The sequence below is a fragment of the Uloborus diversus genome, unplaced genomic scaffold (genome assembly GCF_026930045.1).
Source record: "Uloborus diversus isolate 005 unplaced genomic scaffold, Udiv.v.3.1 scaffold_1264, whole genome shotgun sequence".
Lineage (NCBI taxonomy): Eukaryota > Metazoa > Arthropoda > Arachnida > Araneae > Uloboridae > Uloborus > Uloborus diversus.
In genome coordinates, this window is record NW_026557948.1 from 1 (window position 1) to 19,705 (window position 19,705).

General features: G+C 33.0%; 1 protein-coding gene across 1 annotated transcript; it reads right to left on the reverse strand.

The window, feature by feature from the left end:
* Window positions 1-134: 134 nt before the first annotated feature.
* LOC129232554 (protein spaetzle 5-like) lies at window positions 135-16,221 on the reverse strand (the record flags this gene model as incomplete). Its single annotated transcript, XM_054866687.1, has 2 exons — window positions 16,047-16,221; window positions 135-304 (listed from the first exon to the last, which is right to left on the reverse strand). Coding segments are annotated over exons 1-2 (331 nt in total), but the record flags the coding sequence as incomplete, so codon positions are not given.
* Between the last annotated feature and the right edge of the window lie 3,484 nt (window positions 16,222-19,705).

Here is a 19,705-nt window from a genome sequence, read left to right on the forward strand (position 1 = left end):
CCTGCATAAATGCACAGTTGTTCTTTGGCCAATATTTAATTCTTCAGATTGCGCAATGTACTTCCAATGTCCATGCTGATTGGTTGCTGCTTTGGGGAATACAATCCGAGGATTTGCAGGACAGTTCTTAATACCGCTGGAACGCTTCTCCCTCCTCATCTCGGACGCGTTTTTGGGCTCCAAGTCCATTAACATGTCGTGGTGTAGAAGATAGTCCGGCGGTTCATCTAGTCCATCGCTTTCATCCGTGAAGAAAGAAGCGATATTAAGAGGTTTGGATTGCAGAAGGGTCTGAATTAGTTTCCTGTAAAGGAGAATATTAAGTACTTCAGAAAAAGAGAAATCAACAGTGGTGTTATACTTTGTAAGAAAACGTCATAAATTAGTGTCATGCAACGTTCCGGGATTTCATTGGTAATCATCAATTTCCTGTGAAAATCAAGCATCTTTGCCAAAAAGATTTCTAAATTGCAACAATTTGTACGAACATAGGCCTTCTCACTGTCGTAAAAAATATTTTTAGCTTCCAGCTTAAAGATTAACTGAGCGTATTTGCAGGATGTCCTGAAATAGACTGACTGTTTTCAAAAATTAATAACAGGAAAACGGTTAATGATTAAAAAAAATTTCTTGCAGAAAATTCATGTAGTGGGCAGTAAGTTTTGTTTCCCAGAGTTCAAAATTTTAGTTCAAGAGTTTTCCAAGAAATGGCGCTGCAGATCATAAGACCGTAAATCAAAGAAAGATAGAAAATTATTTCAGTTTTTCGAAAAAGGCTTTTCAAAAACAAAATTACGCAACAATATTTTCAAAATGTCGCCCACTGGCTGCAATCACTTTTGGAAATTGGAGGAAAAATCGGTGAATTTGAATCCTTCGTTTGGCTTAAAGGCTTACTATCTGCAGCGCCATCTATTGAAACATTTTTGAACTAAATTTTCAAACTTGGGGGGGGGGGGGGGATTAAGGGCCATCACATGAATTTTCTGCAAGAATTTGGTTTTTTTATCATTAACCGTTTTTCTGTTGTAAATTTTTGAAATCAGTCAGTCTATTTCAGGACACCCTGTATTAGTTCCGTAGTTAAGCAAGAATTTTAGGGAAGTGAGGCGCTTTGTTCTTTACGTGCAATTCTGTTTTAGCTTTGGCCCATGGGTGCAATAATGCTTTAAGAAGCGTATCAGGAAGGTGCCTATCAATTAATTTTAAACTTACCTAAGTTACCTTTGAAGGTTCCTGTTTTGTTGGCATGACTGGCTTTTACCGTGAAGATTTCTGAATTCATCAGAAAGATTACAGGTTAATTTCAGAAAGGTTCCCGACTTTTATCGGAAAACGTTCCTGTTTTTTGCTAGATTTGTTACTGGCAGAAATTGGACACAATAGTTGCCCATTATTTTCCAGGAACGAAGCGAGGGCCCCGCAATAACAAAAAAACGACTCACCCGCCGTGTTGTCCTTGAGTTTGATGCAGCTAGGTGTGAGTGGAAGGAATTCGTCATTATGTGATTATAACAATGATTTTTTTTTTATAGTTGGCCTTCAAAAGAGCATGGGCTTCCATGGTTCACCCCACCTTACTTTTTGGTACAATCCAAGCTTATAGAAGTCTTTAAAGTAAAAAAAAATAAATAAATAAATAAAACATTTTTTTTTACATTTAATTTAATTTCACACAACGTTTTTTTTACAATAGCTGCTGATTTATGGAAGAACTTTATTTTTACTTTAATAATTTCATCCTATGCTGTGCTGTGGTAGTCATTAAATTTCTCTTGAGCCATTCAAGAAACTCTTAAAAACATTTGTATTTTCTCATTTCTTAGAAAACATTTTGAGTTTGAAACAAACAACAGTAGATTTTTTTTAAATTTAACAGGAAGAAAGAAAGAGAGAAAACTGATAAAAATTTGTTTTAATGACGAAAACAAGAAGCAATAATGTTGAGCAAGTGTTTTCGTCGTGTTTCATTTGCGTTATCAGGAAAGTTAGTGTTAATTCCTGTCACGTAAAAGAGACCTTTCGCCCGTATCATATCTTTAAACAGGTTCTCCTTTATATGTTATTATAATTTATGTAATCTTATCTTCATTAATGTTTAACCAACTCAAACTGTACATAAATATTTCTCTGCAAATTAATTATCTTTCCCAATAATTAAGCAAAGAGCATGTTGTCTATTTATACGTACAGTGGCCCCAAAAGTGTTCGTACACTTTGAAATTTTTTAGTAAAACCAAAATAACGCGAAACTGAATTCGAATATGAAGTCCAATATTTTTTCACATCAATCCTATGTCATTCTAAATACAACCCAGTAGTTTTTTCAAAATATTGACGGATCTTCTTTTTGAAATGGGTCAAAAAACCAGGAGACAGAGAAATAACAGGCCACAAAAGTCATCGTACACCCAAATATTTTCGAATAAATTCATGGTAAAAATTATCATATGCCGTTTATTTAATATTTTTGCATTGTGTTAACCTTAAAAGTTATTTGGCTTTATTTTTTATTTATTTATTTATTTTTTTTTTTTTTGTTTATTTATTCCTTAATATTGTGCTTATTACTTAAAATGGCTGGAATTCGTAAAAAACAACAAACACCATTCGAAATTTGATTTTTTTCCCTCACGGTAGCGGTAAATTCGTTTAAAATGTTCAAAAGTAGATAATTTATACCATTCCATAGTAAAGTGCTTGATAAAATGCTTAAAAGAAAAGACTCGGTCCGAAAACAAGATAAGAAAAGGTCAACTGGCAAAGTTAACAAATCGTGATCGGAGATTTAAAGTTAAAAAAATTGAACAATACACATTTGAGTGCTGTAAATGTTACTTCAGAGTTAAATGAAAAATTTTACATATAATTTTCATCTGAAATTGTTCACCAAGTTCTCTGATTAGCTGGATTAAATGGGACCTCTTCCCGCTGAAATTTTCTTGGTCGTGCGAAAAAACAGAAAGCTTACGCTTTTCGTCGCAAAATCAATGGTAAATAAGCTCAAAACGCTTTACAATTACGTCTTACTTACAGATAAAAATGAATTCAACATTTTTGGTTAAATTGTTGTATAACTGTAAGTAGAAGAAAAAAAAATTGGAACTTAAATCTTAAGAACTTAGTTGGATCAGCTATTCACGACGGCTCAAGTGTGAGGGTGCATATCAGCATCAGGACTTGGTAGTTTGGAATTTTTTGATGAAATAATGAATCATGCCGTTCCTTTAAATATTTTAAAACCCAATTTTGAACTCTTAGCCAAAAATTTAAATTATTGGAAACAACTTTGTTTTTTTATCAAGATAACGATAAGAAGCACACGGTTTTCAACGTTTGCCTCTAGTGCCTCGAAAATTGTCCTTAAGTTTAGAAAATACCCCCTCAATCTCCATTGAAATTAATGATACATATTTAGAGATATCTAGTGGCTAGATTACGAAAATACGGCTTTGAAACGAAAATAGAGATAGAAACAGTAAGACTCAACGTGGTTGAACATTTACTCAGAAATTACGCAAAAAAAGTAAGAAAAAAAAAATGAAATTTATTCCCAGGCGTTTAAAAGGTGTTGTTGATACTGCTTGATATTCTACTAAATAATAACTTAATAAAAAGTTAGATTGTTCAATAATATATAGATATTTTTTAAAGTGTACGATAACTTTTGTGAAATAAAATTTCCGGCACTTTTTGGTTTTTTATTTTTAAAAAATTAAGTTTTAATATTTTTTTAAAATCTTTTCATGTAGTTTTGTTAAAAAATGATCATAGATCGTATAATTAAATACCTATTCCGAAATATTAATTCTAACCAATGGATAGAGGCCAATTTCGCTAAAAGTCATAGGTGCACTGAACGTCGTAGGTGTCGTACGAACACTTTTGGGAGCCAATGTATATCTGTATATAGTACGTATGTCTGCCTGTGCTTCATGTAGGGCCTTTATTCAAATGATTATTATGAAATTTGACACAACATTAGTTATTAGCTTAGGGGCATGTAATGCAAAGAGTTTTTTTTTTTTTTTTTTTCGTTTTTTTTATGTCAAATTTCGATCTTATTTCAATTTTTAACAACTTTACATTTAATTTAATTTGATTTGGTAGCATGAAGACAAAAAAAAATATGCATCTCTAGATAAAATTCAAGATTTTTTTGCCAGACAATTTTTCCTAGTTTCTAGATTCGTTGAAACAGATATTTAATTGATTTTGGCAAACCCGATCCAAAAACTAGTTTTAATTAAAAGCTTGCTTGGCAGATTCGTTTAAAATATCCCAAAGGTAAAAATTTATAACTAGGAAACAAGGAAATCGTTTTCAAAACTAAAAATATTAGTTTGTTTCGCAATGATGCTATACCTCTGCTCTCTTTTCCCGAATGCTTATAAAGTTTTTATTTTGAAGTAGTTTAATGATTTTTAATCATTTGTATTACATATTTTATTACTTTTCAATGATTTATATTCTTGTTGCTCCTAAATATTCTGTTGCGTAAGCCAATTAGCTTTTTAAGCAAATATACAAAAAATATTCCTCTTTCAAACTTCTGCAATTGCAGTTAATAATAATAATGATCATAAAATAGTAATCCTCATATATATATAATAGCGAATGTTAGAGTAGCGCTGATGTCATCAACAATGAAACTCGCGCTACGGCATGATAATTTGATAATATTTTTTCTTAATGCTTGACATGCAGGAAAAGGCTTTATTTTGACAAGGCTGAACTGGATCCGATAACTTAACTGCTTTACTGGTAAGACTCATTTTAGGAGAGTGAAGAAGCGTAAAAGTGGTTTTCAATGAACGCTATCTACTGGAGTTTATGGCTAATCCACTGGAGTTCGGAATAAAATTTCAACTATCAAAATATCATCGAACAGGCAATAGTTTCGTTCAAATGTAAAAGCAATTTTCAACCGTCATACCACGACGGGCGACTTTCTAGTAGTAATAATAATAAAAATAATTAAACAACGTTCGTTTCTTTCTTTTAATCTTAATTTTAACAAATTATAACTTAATAAAAAGTAAATTATAAGTGAAATTAGATACTAATGTATTATTCTCACATTGCATTATCTTTTTTTTCCTGTATGCAAAAGCTACTGATTCTGCAACCCAATTTAATTGTTTCCTTAGCCGTAGAAATACAGTTATTGTTTCAACTTTTAGTTAATTCTATTTTGATTTTATTTTTAGTTTTTATAACTAATTTTAATTTAAATTTAAGTGAATAGGGAGATTTAGAAAGGAAGTCCCTCTCTGAGACAGTTGGATTAGAAAAAATTTTGAAAATCTTTCTCATAAGCATTTTGTAAATGGAGTAACTTTAACTCTTATATTTTTTTTTTTTCATTTTTTTTTTGTTTTCAGTTTTAGTAATTGCCCTTAGCTTGAACTCTTTAGTCGGTAGAAAAATTTAGACATAAAGTTCATTTAAATCTGAAAAACTTTTAGCGAACGGGATAGTTAAAATTTTTATTTCGCTCTGTTTTGCGTTTATTTTTAGTTTCTGATACTATTTTACTTTAAAATTTAAACAGTAGGAAAATTTACACTCACAGTTCCTCTTCTCCAGTTATATTTTGGAATATTTTAAACTACAACTGAAAAGGGAATTCATTAAACGGAGCAACTCAAATTTTTAATTTGTTCTGTTTTGTATTTATTCTTAGTTTTTGTTTTTAAACGTCTATCAATAGAGCACTTTACACGTAAAGAACCTCCTATTCAAGCGTTCTGTTTCGAAATATATTGAAAATGCATTCGAGAAACTTTGCGCACCAGAGCAATATGAAAATGCGGAATCAGCTGTAGACCTATCACATTAAGAAGAAATTTCTCCCTGATTTGAATTTCAATTCGAATAAACTGCCAAGCAGGCTCATAAAATCAACAAGTTGTGAAAGACATCATAACGCTTCCCGATATAAATTAAGAGAAATGTTTCCCACATTCTGAGTTGTAATTTAAAATACTTATTTCGTAGCGCACACTGGAACTGAAAGGAGTTTCCATCTCTCGGAGAATATTCCACGATGTTTTGGTTTTCCCCAGCCGGGCGTCTGTGAACTGTAACGAGGACAGGCACAGTTAAAATATGGGACTCTCTTCACTTCAAGTCTCGCACAATCGCCATTTTTCCACTTTGGTTTTTCCGCAGAACACGAAAACATGTCACTTTAATTTGGGAGTTGTGATAAGAAATATGAAGGATAATTGGAGGCAAGAAAAAAATTTTCAAGCACGAGAGGAGTCTTGCTTCAATTTTCACCGAAGAAACCCGCCGAGATTGTTTATGAGTTGAAGAGTAATAATTTTCAGTCGTGTAATTTTTGTAAGATGATATTGATGTGTGAAAAGGTATTCGCAACTCCGATAAACTATAGGGGGCGCTGCAACCACTTTCTAATGGCGGATGAAAAAGGTAAAACAAACAAATGCCGTAACTTCTAACTTGCTTTGACGCTTAGTGAATGACAGTAATTTTTCATCGTGTTTGTGGGAAGCTTTCTTTTCTATTCTTCTGAAATTACATTCCATCACAAACTGTCTGAAGCCTGTAATTTACCCCAAATAAAACACGTGGAATGGAATGTTTTACCTTTTTCTTTAAAATTGTTAATCACCGCAAGATAGCGTATTCGAGCTCTGGAGTTGTCTATTGAAAAGATTGTGTTTTTTTTTTTTTTTTTTTTTTTTTTTTTTTTGAAGTTGGTTTTGACTGAATATGCACTCGTCCTTGAGCTTCCTTTGACTTGAGAATAACTTTTTTTCGAAGACAAAATAGATTATTTAGTTCTTTTTTGAGAACTAGATGTATAACGCTTCTAGATTTCTTCTAATCAAGAGCACATGATTTTTGTAGGGGAAGGGGATTACCCCGTTGCCAATCCTAGCTAGTTAATAAACAGAACAGTTTTGAAACAAATATTATTTCACATTGAAAAAAAAATCGGATTGAGCTGCTGATTTAATGAACGATCGCAAATTAAACAAAAAAACTATAGAGTTTAAAGAGTAAAAAAAGTTTATCTCGGAATAGACTGCGTCAATGAACTCTTTCCGCCACTATAGATTTCGAAATGTTTTAGAAAACAGCATTTTTGCGTTTCGATTCATACTCTGCTTGGCTTATAAAAATATTCTAAAGAACTTCAAATGTTAAAAAGCTGATTATTTTAGAGTTTAGACTCTTGTAATTGCGCAAAGTGCAAATTATATTTTTTTTTTCTGATATTCATCATCAAGTGACACAGGTTATAAATAGGAATATTAAAAAAAAAAACTTTTTACTTTTCTGAAAGGAACAGAAAGATGAAATAGATGTCAAAAAAAAGAAAAGAAAGGAAAGAAAGATAAGAAAAACTATCGAAGAAGTGACACGCCTACTCCTTGAGCAACTCCGCACAGCAGTGGTGCACATCCTTTTGTTACTCAAGGGCCGCAACTCATATTCAAATGATTCTCAAAAATCAAGACAAATGCAAAATTTCAAATTCTTATATTTGACTTACTTATATATTTTAATGTTCAAACTTTTTTCAAATAACATGTGAAAATATGTTAAAAGGGAGAAAAATTACAAACTAAGAATTGCTGTTATCATTACTTAATGTTTTTAAGCAAATTTCTGAATATTTGGCTCCCATTTTGTGACATTATGACTAAACGTGCTTTTCCATTTATAACAAACACTGAGCAAAACAACGGGCCACAGGTGTCTGCTTCGCGGGCCGCATGTGGCCAACGGGCCGTAGGTTGGGCTCCACTTCCATACACCATCCTGTCTATGCATTTTTCCATGTGTCGCTCAAAAGTTTTAAATATCATGTAATTCAAAATGTAGAACAATATCCGCCTAATTTTTAATGAATGAATTTAGTTCATTCTCTCTTTCTCTTTCTTTCACTCTCTCGCTTTTCTAAAAAAAAAAAAAAAAAAAAAAAAAAAAAAAAGCCAATTACCTGAATGTTTAAGCAAGAAAGAAGTGTTTAGCGTCGTAAAAACCTAATTAATCAAAGTTGAATTCTGTACCCACCCATTCTTTGAAAAGGCTGTTGTAAAATTAGAATAAACAAACCATTTGTTTTTCTTTTCCTCTTTTTAGAGCTTAAAAAACTAATTGTTGTTCAAGCGTATTTGCACATCAAAACGGGGTGTGATGACACGATTTTCTCGATATACTGCTAGGAAAATATTGCGAACACATGTTTTTTTAAGTTACTCATAATGTTCATATTATTTGATTTCAAAGTTTAAATTTTAATGATTTTATGCACTCAGTGACATTTACTCTGAAATTGCTCAAACAGTTATATAAAAACTACTCATTTGGGACATATTTCATTTCAATAAAATAAAAGTAGATTATACCTATTTAGAGGAAATAAAACACTCGCTGAGACAACTAAAAGCACTGATAGCGATGTTTTCATCACTATCAGTGCTTTTAGTGAAACGTAAGGAAACAAAAACTTAAGTGACGAAACTTAAGTAACGAAACTTAAGTGAAACGTAAAGAAAAATATAGTTTCTGAGCTTCAATTAAAAGCATCGAAAGCTCAGAAAATTAGTTACTGCATAAACGGCGAAGACACAACAAGTATGGTAAAAGAGTAATAACACTGGTAAACAAAGGTTTCGTTACTTAGTGTTTCTAGGGTAATTTTTGAAGGTAATTTCAAATACCCACTTAGAATGTTTCCATCACCCAGTTTTTGTGTAATTATAGGTTTTAAGTTATTTATTTTTCCTATATTTTCCTATACCACGTTATGATAAAACAAATCGACTGGGAAACAAAGATTTTGTTAAATGAAACATTTATGATTTTTCTATGGTAATTTTTGACGCTGATTTCAAATATTCAATCAGAATTTTCCCTTCACCCACAGTTTTGTGTAATCATAGGTTTTAAGTGATTTATTTTTTCCGTGTTTTTCCTATATTACGTAATGATAAAAATTCATAACTAACAATAAAAATCTTATCATAAAGATAAGTAGTGCGGAGATAGATAGTGAGGTGTGCTGGCACTGCAGTGGTAACATGGTAGTAAGTCTTAATGGCAACCCCTTTTCGTGGTATACGCTATCTGAATAGAATAATTTTCTGTAATTTTATATTTGAAAGCAAACATAAAGAATTCATAGATTTTACTCTAAGGAAAAGAATGCTTTAGTATACTGTAATTATATTGACTCTGTAATGGATATGTTTGTATTTTACTATCAAACAGATGAGACTTGGTATTACTTTATTAAAAACTACTTCAAAAGCATGATTAAAAAACGTTGCCTTCGGTATTACTAGCATAATCAGTCGAAATGAAGAAAACACATGGAGATTTGTAAGTCCTTTTTATTAGATGAAATTTAGTATAACACATATTATAGGACACTTATTTCTGGCCAAAATTAAATTAAACAAATTTTATTAACTGCTAAATATTATTTAATGCAATGCTGTTTTCTCCTATGCGAATGAGATGGCAATGGCAAGAGGAATTTAAAGGAAAAAGAAGACTGAAAGACTGGATCTGTTATTCTACTGGCCTTTTATATTAAGTTAGGGTTTTTTTAAAACTTTATTGAGATTTTATAACACTGGTGCTGAATTTGAATACTTATTTTAAGTATTATTAAAGTATAGCTGAAAAAGGGCACCTTTTAAGGCCCCCATTGTTCAAGTGAATAAATTTTTGCTGATTAAGGCTGGACGTTTAAAAGGGATGTTCTTGATGCCAACTATAGAAAGAAAAGAACAATAGCTAAGTTTTTGATCATCATTTTAGTATTAGTCCTGCATGTGTGAATATGCACATTTCTTTCAAACTTCTGTCTCGTGTTACAAAAAAATTCTGGGTGATGGAGAAAAACCGTTTGCATATTTGAACTCAGCGCATCATTTTACACTAAGATCAGGTTTTTTTTTTCCATGTAACAGAAAAAAAAAAGTTTTTTTTTTGGTAGACTAGTGTAATCACACAAGTTGAAGATTCGTCTATTGAAAATGTCAGTTAATGTCTTCTTTTATATCTAATTAAAATTTCACTAATCTGAACGCTTCCCTTGCAAAACGAAGAGGTTTTAAAATACAATATTAAGCAGTGAATTAATAGTTTCAGAAACGACTCTTTGTGTATTATAGGGCTGATAAACTACGACCTCGACTGATGGTAAAGTTTTAAGCAGAAATATTTTTTTAATAAGAAATATATTTAAGACATGTTTCAGTTAAACAGTGAAAAATTTAGATATTCTACTAATGACATGATTTTCCATAATTGAACTAGTTATAACTCAAGCAGCTTACGCGATTGTTACATTTGATTTCAGAACAGGGTTGACTGCTGTTAATAAGAACTGTACAAATCAATTCAAGACTATAATCTAAATAAATCATTAATCTATTGACCAAATACAAAAAAAAAAAAAAACTAGTAAACAAAAAGAAAAAGAAAGCTAAAAAGGAGAAGGAAAAAAAAATCACTGATTTGCAATCCCTGCAACTAGCATGCATTCCGTAAAACTTTCGTCTAACAATTATCTTTGAAAAGTACAGGCTAAAACTTACGTTTTATCCTTAACTTTCAAACTTTTCTGTGCATTGCTTTCACCTTATCTGTATTTGAGAAAGTACTGCCGAAAAGTGGCATATTTTTCAAAGTATTAAAAATTGACTAAATACAGTCTTGCAAAACATTGCTCGTGAATGTGCACTATATCTCGGCGATTGAACACTTGGCGCATTTGTAACTGCAGATCTGGTGAAGGAAGGAGTAACAAAAAGTAATACAAGCAACACTAACCCGCAATGCCAAACTCGCCAGCCCCCCCCCCCCCAAAAAAAAAAAAAAAAATATATATATATATATATATATATATATATATATATATATATATATATATATATATATATATATATATATATATATATATATATATGTGTGTGTGTGTGTGTGTGTGTGTGTGTGTGTGTGTGTGTGTGTGTGTGTAATTTGAATTCTGACACTTTGAATTCGAATTATGTTTTTCGCAATCACGAATTGCGACAGGACCTTACTCATTGGAGGCTATTGTTTCTAGAAACGGTGATGTCCTTCCAAGTCTGCCCCTCCTCCTGGGCGGTTACGTGTGTGTATGTGTGTAAGGACTTGTTTGTGTGTAGACGTGTGTGTATGTAGGTGTGTGTGTGTATGCAGGATATGGACGCCACCGCCTAGGAGAAGGGGATTCCGGTGGACAGTGCTGCTAGTGGAGACTAGGGTCACAGGAGCAGCTCCGTCCTCCGGTGAACGGCGGTGCTGCAGAGGCCCCTGGTCTATTCTGAAAAAGGAACCGGACATCAAGGACGGTCAAATAAAAGCAATAAGCAATCGTGATTGCTCAAAAAAAAAAAAAATGAAGCCTTTGAGTTCTGCTACGTTTTGATATCTGCTTCTGATAGCAACAATTGAAACTTCTGTTTTAAATTAACTTAGTTCGAATCTACGCAGGATTTAATTTCACTCCAAATATTTCAGGTTTCTGAATGATGTAAAAATTATAACTGTGCAAGATTTGTTTCGAGTTTATATTTGCGAATTTATTTGAAAAGTTGCAGAAAAAAGACTGTGGAAACTTTCCATGCCTCGAACTACAAATAATTCGAAGGTTTTAGGCGGTCCTTTGGTATTTCAATTTACCGAGAGTGGATTTTACCATAAAAGGAGCATTTAATTATAAATAATGTTTCAGGAAGTGTTCGGAAAAATACAAGGAAGCCCAAAAAATATTCTATTCAAAAGATTTAAAAAAAAAAAAACCGCTAATAACTCTAAAGGGATGTGTAAAATAAATCCATTTTCCTTTCCATCTTCTTAAAATATATGATGTTAAATTTATAATTGGGCTTGTTGTCATTAGTTGAAATTACTGTCAGTAGTGGAGCGCGCTGTGATAAGTCACACCCTGATTCCCTGATGCGCTTTAACTGTTGCTTCTGTAAACAGAGTCCAACCTATAACACAAAATTTGAAATGACGTGAAGTCACGTCCGGGAACAACCAGAATTAGGATTTGAAATGACGTGTGTTCACGTCAGGGAACAACCAGGAGTAGTATTTGAAATGACGTGTATTCACGTCAGGGAACAACCAGGAGTAGTATTTGAAATGACGTGTATTCACGTCAGGGAACAACCAGGAGTAGTATTTGAAATGACGTGTATTCACGTCAGGGAACAACCAGGAGTAGTATTTGAAATGACGTGAACTGATGCCCGTGGTAGCGTATGATGTGTAAATGTATGATTGTTGATACACGATAACTATTTGTGAGATACTTAAAGCATGCAATATTTAAAACGCAACGGAGGTTCATTAGCAATTCCGTGTAATACTTACAATTTAATTTGCTCTGAATCTGAAGGCCGAAAGGGCCTTGCAAATACCAGTATTAAGTGTTTCAATGAGTGGAAAGTAATAAGTTTACAACTTAGACGAAGAAATTTCCAGGGAATGAAGCGTAAAATTAAAACTGGTTTTCTTTACGGCGTTGTAGTTTCGACACTGGCCTTAAAAATATCACGCTTGACCTTAAACGCTCATCAAACCGCCATAAAAACAAGGTTTTAATTTGAATTATAATAAAAATGTGGTCACCAACAAAGGAACAGTAATATGTTCCTTTGCCGTGGTGTTATTGACCTTCGAACGGTAGAGTTGCACTTCAAATTTGCACATTCCAAACCACCTCCTGTCAGATCGCGTTCTTTGTTTTGTTACCATCTTTCAAGAAAGATTTCACTTAGGGGCTGTTCACAAATGATGTCACGTTTTAAGGGGTATCTGGTTCGTGAAATTGTGAAAATCGATGACAAGGAGGAGTTAGAAAGTAACAAGAGTCCACGAAAAAGTAGAATTTTAAGGGGTCTAAGGACCTTTAACCTTTAAAATTTTCGATTTTCTGGAAAAATATATGTTATGCATAAATTAATTCTGAACAATTTGATACCTTATTTATTACCGTACGCCAAAAACTTTTCAAGTTATCGTAAAAATGCGTAAACTTTCCCTATAGAGATTTATGTTAACAGCAGCTGTTTAGGCCTCTTTTTCTCAGGTGCCGGTTTCTTCGGTTTTCTCGTTTTGCGCGCATGATATCTCAGAAAGTTTCTTATATATTTCCGTAAAACTTTTCATGCATATTCGTCTAGTTTATATTTATGATATGAACCTAAATTTTAACTAAAAATAAAAGTTAATATTTAAAAAAATACATTTTTGCCCAAAATTTTGGAAATTTTCGATATTAACTTATAAAATTTCAAAAGAATAAATAAATAATTTTTTAAAAAATAACTAAACTTAGGTTCAGGTTATAAATATAAACCAGATAAACATACATTAAAAGTTTTACGGAAATATAGAAGAAACTTTCTGAGATATCATGCGCGCAAAACGAGAAAACCGAAGAAACCGGCACCTGAGAAAAAAAGGCCTAAACAGCTGCTGTTAACATAAATCTCTATGGGGAAAGTTTACACATTTTTACGATAACTTGAAAAGTTTTTGGCGTATGGTAATAAATAAGGTACCAAATTGTTCAGAATTAAAATATGCATAACATATATTTTTTCCAGAAATTCGAAAATTTTGAAGGTTAAAGGTCCTTAGACCCCTTAAAAGTCATACTATAGCACATGAAACAATTATCAACAAATAAATTAAATGTGTAGTAAGACATGTGCGAAATTATTGTATTAAACAAAACACCCGTTTAAAAAAAATAGTTGCAGAAAAAACAATTTTTTTATTTTACTCCAAACCAAATGAAAATTAAACACATATTCATTATGAATTCAATGAAGTACTTGTCATGCAAAGAAATACGTGAAAATTAGCTATTATATACGAAGTACAAGCATCTATTTTTGTCGTATCTCAGCGTTTAACGTTACATTCCAAAAATATACAGAAATAGGAACCGGTACAAAGAATATCCAATCCGAAAGAAATTGCCAAAAAAAGAGCTCTAAAAACAAGTACACTGCCGTAAAACTGCCTAAGGTACTTCCGTGCGCAAGCATATATCAGTATCTACAAAAAATCAGTTTTAAGAATTATTTAAAGAAACAAGCTTTTAATCTCACAACATCAATAAAACATCAAAATTGAAATTTAACCACTTGTGTTAGAAAATATAAATCTCTATTTTAGCGGAAACCAAGTAAGTGTGTCTGTACAGTCAAACGGGAGTAACATACATGACAAAAATATTTAACAAAAGAAAACGGAATAAATGTACGATCTGTCATTTGCTTGCCCAGTGCGGTGAGCTCTCTCGAGCTCCCATAGAAATTGATCCCTGCTTTAACTGTATTTTGGTCGTCCCAAAGTACTTAGCTGTTAAGTATTCCGTACATCTCCAGGAGTATCGACCCCCCCCCCTTAACACCAAGGGCACCCCCTAAATATCGTGAAGACCCCCCCCCTCAAAAAATGAGAAAAATACCCCTCAATACACCCTCTACAAATTTCAATGGCACAATCTGCGTCATGACTGGGGGGGGGGGCACCATTGCAACTCGAACTATTTTTTTTCACTGTAAAAAACACAGGTGGCAAAGTTTTCTACCATTTTTAACTATCATTTGTATTCTTATAGTGGAAAAAATATTAATATTTCGAGATGTACGGAATATTTAACAGCCGAGCACTCTATGATGACCAAATAACAGTTAAAGCAGGGTTTAATTTCCATAGGAGCTCGAGAGAGCTTAGCTGTGTTGCACTGCTCTGGGCAGGTAAATAACAGATACAGATCGTACATTTCGAAATATTTATATTTTTTTCGCTGTAAAACACACAGGTCGCAAAGTTTTCATTGATTTTTAACTCTCATTCGTATTTTAATAGTGGAAAAAATATAAATATTTCGAGATTTAGTGCTGTGTATGGGACATTTATCAAAAAAGTTCTGTGAAATTATATTACTGTACTGTTATCCTACTCGACTATTTTCTGATGAATAATAAATAACTTGCGTTACCGTAAACTCCGGATTATCCGCGGAATCGGGTGGCTGATAATGAATCGATTATCCGCGGATAATGAAAATCGCGGATAGACCGCAAAAAGGCTAAAATAAGGGACAAATAAGGAAAAAATTGCCCTTCCTCAATAACTTAACTGTATTGAAGCATAATACTTTCTTCAAACAGTGAAAATGTAAACAATAAAAATGTTTGTATTTTTGCACAACAGAACTCAATAAATACTGTAGGGTGGCTCAAAAATACATGTTGAAGAAAAAGGTTTATCCTAGATAACAGCACATCCCTCACTATTTTGAGACATGTACTAGAAGAATTTTAGTTTCCAATTTCAACTGGAAGAGTGTTCAACCCTCTCCCCTAAACTTCATAAGTATTGGGAGGGGGGTTGAAAAAAAATACAATGAACTAAAAAAAACAATGCTACATATTATAATATACACTAGTAATATGCATGCATACACAGCAATAAAATAATTATTTACAAAAAAAAAAAAAACCAGCCGATGAAATTAAATATATCTAAATTTGTGGCGTTTTTTCTATGCTCCTGCTAATGTTAAATTAAGCGGTCGTTGAGCACCCTCTTAAAATTTTAGTAAGAAGCTAAAACTTTTACAGCATAATACTATTAGTAAGTCTAAAAAAATAGGGGATGTCCTGGACTAAAGCTGAAAAAGTTTTTTTTTTTTTTTTTTTGAACCACAGTAAAGAACAAATGTATGTGCGATGAAAAAAAAAACACAATAAATAAATAAAACAAAAACAATTGAGATTAAATTTACATATTTTCGGCAAAAAAAAAAAAAAAAAATTAAAACAGCCAATGGTATTTGCTTTTTACTGCGAAAATACATGTTCCTGATTGTTAATTGACTCGCGGATTATCCGATCGCGATTGATCGGGAGTTTACTGTAATTCAAAATCCATTCAAATTAAAAACAAAAAAAATAAATAAATAAATAAATAAGCAAAATAAAAAAAATTACACATACGTGGGATATTTGTCCACTTCTTCGCAAAAAGTCGCTCTCTTTGCAGCACAGGGCGGTCGCATTCCAGGGGGCGCTGGGGCGTAGCGAGCGCCCATTGGAATTCCATGCGTTCGAACCGCAAAGCAGATTAACTCGGTGACGAAGAACCACCCAAGAACCATCCCAGCGAAAGATGAATCGAAAAGATGTTTTTTTGGACACTGTTGTGCCCAGAGCGGAATTCGAGTCTTTATAGGAACAAGAAATAAGTGGGTGACGTCACGGAAGAGTCGGGGTCAGACGGCCCTTCTCACGCAAATCGGGGGAATACCAGAATCGGTGGAATCCCCAGAACTCATTTCGTCTGCTGATTCGAAAGAAAATTTTCTCTTTATCTTTTTCTTTTCGTCTTAAATGCTGTCTTTCCTCGAGGTAGGAGCTGAGGACTAGCTAACTCATTTTTAATGGCCGCAGTGTTGTTTAATCGTTGTGGACGAAAATTGTAAACATGTTTGTGGCTTGTGGCTTGAACTTGCTATGTTATTAAAAACAATATCGTGGGGATTTTTTTTTTTTTTTGCTCTTCCACTTCTATAAGAAGAGGGGGTGGGAGGAGGGGGCAGTGAAGGGCGAATTGAATTTTTGAATCAAACCTGCTCAAAACAATTGATTTGACACATTTCGCCAATCCAAATGCAGCAGTTTATCTTCTGGTAAGAAGTGTAATGAACACCTCCCTCTCCTCCCCAGAAGGCAAATTCTGACTACAAGGAGGGTGAGTTATTCCTTTCAATTCAAGTTATTGCTCAACTCGTTGTTTTTTTCCCTTTGTAGTCAAGTTGTGAAGAATAAAACTTACTATTCATTTTTGAAATTAAATTAGACTCTATAGTCTGGCAAGGATAAGTAACAATCGATATGAGAAAAACTAAATGGGTCCAATTGTTAAAAGAAATTAGATCTTTCCAAATAACGGCTATTGACTTTGTTCCAATAAATCCCCCCCCTCTTCTTTTTTCTCAATTTTAAATGCACTCGTTCAAGACCATGCGTTTTGTTATAAAAGCCTAACTATACAACTTCTGCTGGGTTTTTTTTAAATTGTTTTTTAACTAATACGTCTCCAAGGATTACAATCTGTTTTGCCTTTAAAAAGTTAATTTCTGAGACCATCATTAAGATATCATCGGAAGCTATCGAATGCCAGATTTCGTTGTGCCTGGATCCTCGTATAGCCCGGATCCCTAACTTCGAATATTAGTTCCAGGAATTCGTGCTTTACTATGCCAGTCGAAGTCATTTCTTTTTTTTATACTCACCATCAATCTCCATACATCCGTGATTTGTTATCTTTAAATGTTTTGTTAACTGATACGTATAAGGGTTGCAAACTGATATGAGTCATCCACTGATCTGCTTTACCTTCAAAAAGTTGCTTCCTGCCAGTCGAAGTTCTTTTCTTTCTTTTTATACTCACCATCAATGTCCATACATCCGTGACTTGTTATCTTCAAATGTTTTGTTTACTGATACGTGTAAGGGTTGCAAACTGATACGAGTCATCCACTGGTCTGCTTTACCTTCAAAAAGTTGCTTCTTCAGACCACGATCAAGATATCATCCGAAGCTATCAAATACCAGATTTGATTATGAATTGTCCTGATCCTAACTCCGAACATTAGTTCCAGGAATTCAGGCCTCACTCTGCCAGTCGAAGTTCTTTTCTTTCTTTCTACATTTGCCTTCAATTGCCATACATTCCTGGCTTGTTATCTTCAAATGCTTTGTTAACTGATCCGTCCAATAGTTGCAAAAATGATTTGAATCATCAAGAGATTATCATGACGTATGCTTTGCCTTCAAAAAGCTGCTTTTTCATACCAATATCAATTTATCTTCGTCAGCTATGGAATATTAGATTTCATTATCAAACATGAATCCTTTAACTCCAAATATTAGCTAGGTTAATTCGAACCTTAAATTGCCAATGGAAGATTTTTCTTTCTTTTAATTTGCTATTCTATCTCCTTACATTTATGATTTGTTATCTTCGTATAATTAACTGATAAGCCTTATAGTTACATGCTACGTGAGTCATCCCAGAGTTATCTAAATCACTCTTAATTACTTTACTCACTTAGGGTAACTTTTGATTCAAAGTTTATCTACCTTTACGGAGAACTGCCCCATTTCTATTTTTAAAAGGTCGTTTCAACTACTGTCATGAAACGAAACTCAAGAAAAAATCCTAGAAAACAGTAGAATCTCGTTTATCCGAACTAACTGGGACAAAAGGCAATCCTGATAATCGAAAATGCAGATAATCGGGGTAGTATAGAAAATAAACCAAACAATTTACGAAGTACAGTAGAACCAGTAGAACTTCGTTAAACTGGACTAGCTGCGACCAAAGGCAATACGGATAAACGAAAATGCGGATGATTCGAGCAGTATAGAAAATAAGCAAAACAATTCGCGAAGTACGGTAGAAGCTGGTTTATCCGAACTAACTGGGACCCAAAGCAATCTGGATAAACGAAAATGCGGATAATCTGTGTAGTATAGAAAATAAGCAAAACAATTTACGAAGTGCAGTAGATCCTCGTTTATCCGGAGTAAATAGTACCAAATGCAATCCGAATAAACGGAAATGCAGATAATTCGAGTAGTATAGAAAATAAGCTAAACAATTTCCTAACTAAGCAGATGCACCTTTTATTACTGCCCAAAATTATGCTTTCGAACAAAATTACATAGGATTGTTTCGCACAATTTACACTTTATCATTTATATTATTCAATCAAACACTATCATGAAAAGTTTAACTGGCGTAATGTTGGAGTCTGACGCTCCAAATATGCCATGACGTTTGGTTAGGTTTCTATAATTCATTACGCAATCTGTGCAGGAGTTGATAAGTTAATCAAAAAAAAAAAAACTAATGTTTGTCGCATTTAGAGCTCCCACAACTTAAATTTATTATTTGTGTGAAAAAACTTCTTTAAAATTTTACAAATTTGATCCGCGTAAACGGAGGTCGGATTGACGAAGTTTTACTGTGTTGCATATTTTTCAAAAATCAAGAATTATTAGCTATAGAACAATTAAAATGAATGATAAATCTGCCTCAAATTTTTTTTCTACTTAGGGTCACTTTGAACAAATGAGAAATGTGGTCTAAAACCAACTATTTTAACAAAGACAGTGTGAATTCAAGCCTGAAAAAATCTAGTGAAACAGCACATCCCTTTACAGCTTCGCAAAACAGGATCCCCCCCCCCCATAGCACTTTGCAGATTTTCTCAAACACAATAAGGGGGTATGCACCACCTTCTGTGAACCATTGGCGATGAGGCAACTGCGAATACTTATTCGAATCTGCTTTGTTGATTGGTCATGAAATACACCCTTTAATGTGCTGATCTTTAGGTAAAAAGTAGTGAAAATCTTCAGGTTCCAAATTTAGAGATTAAGTTTCCAAATTCTTTGAAAGAAGAATTTTTTATTTAATTACATCACACAATTTTTATAAGCCATATAATATGATGCACTGGGTATTACGACAAAGCAAGTTCTAAAAATTAATTTTAGAATTATTAGCTGTTCATAGTGTTGCAACTTATTGTGTAAACTAAAAATTAGAAAGCCGTTACTAAAATTTTAGCTTCGGCATTAGTTTT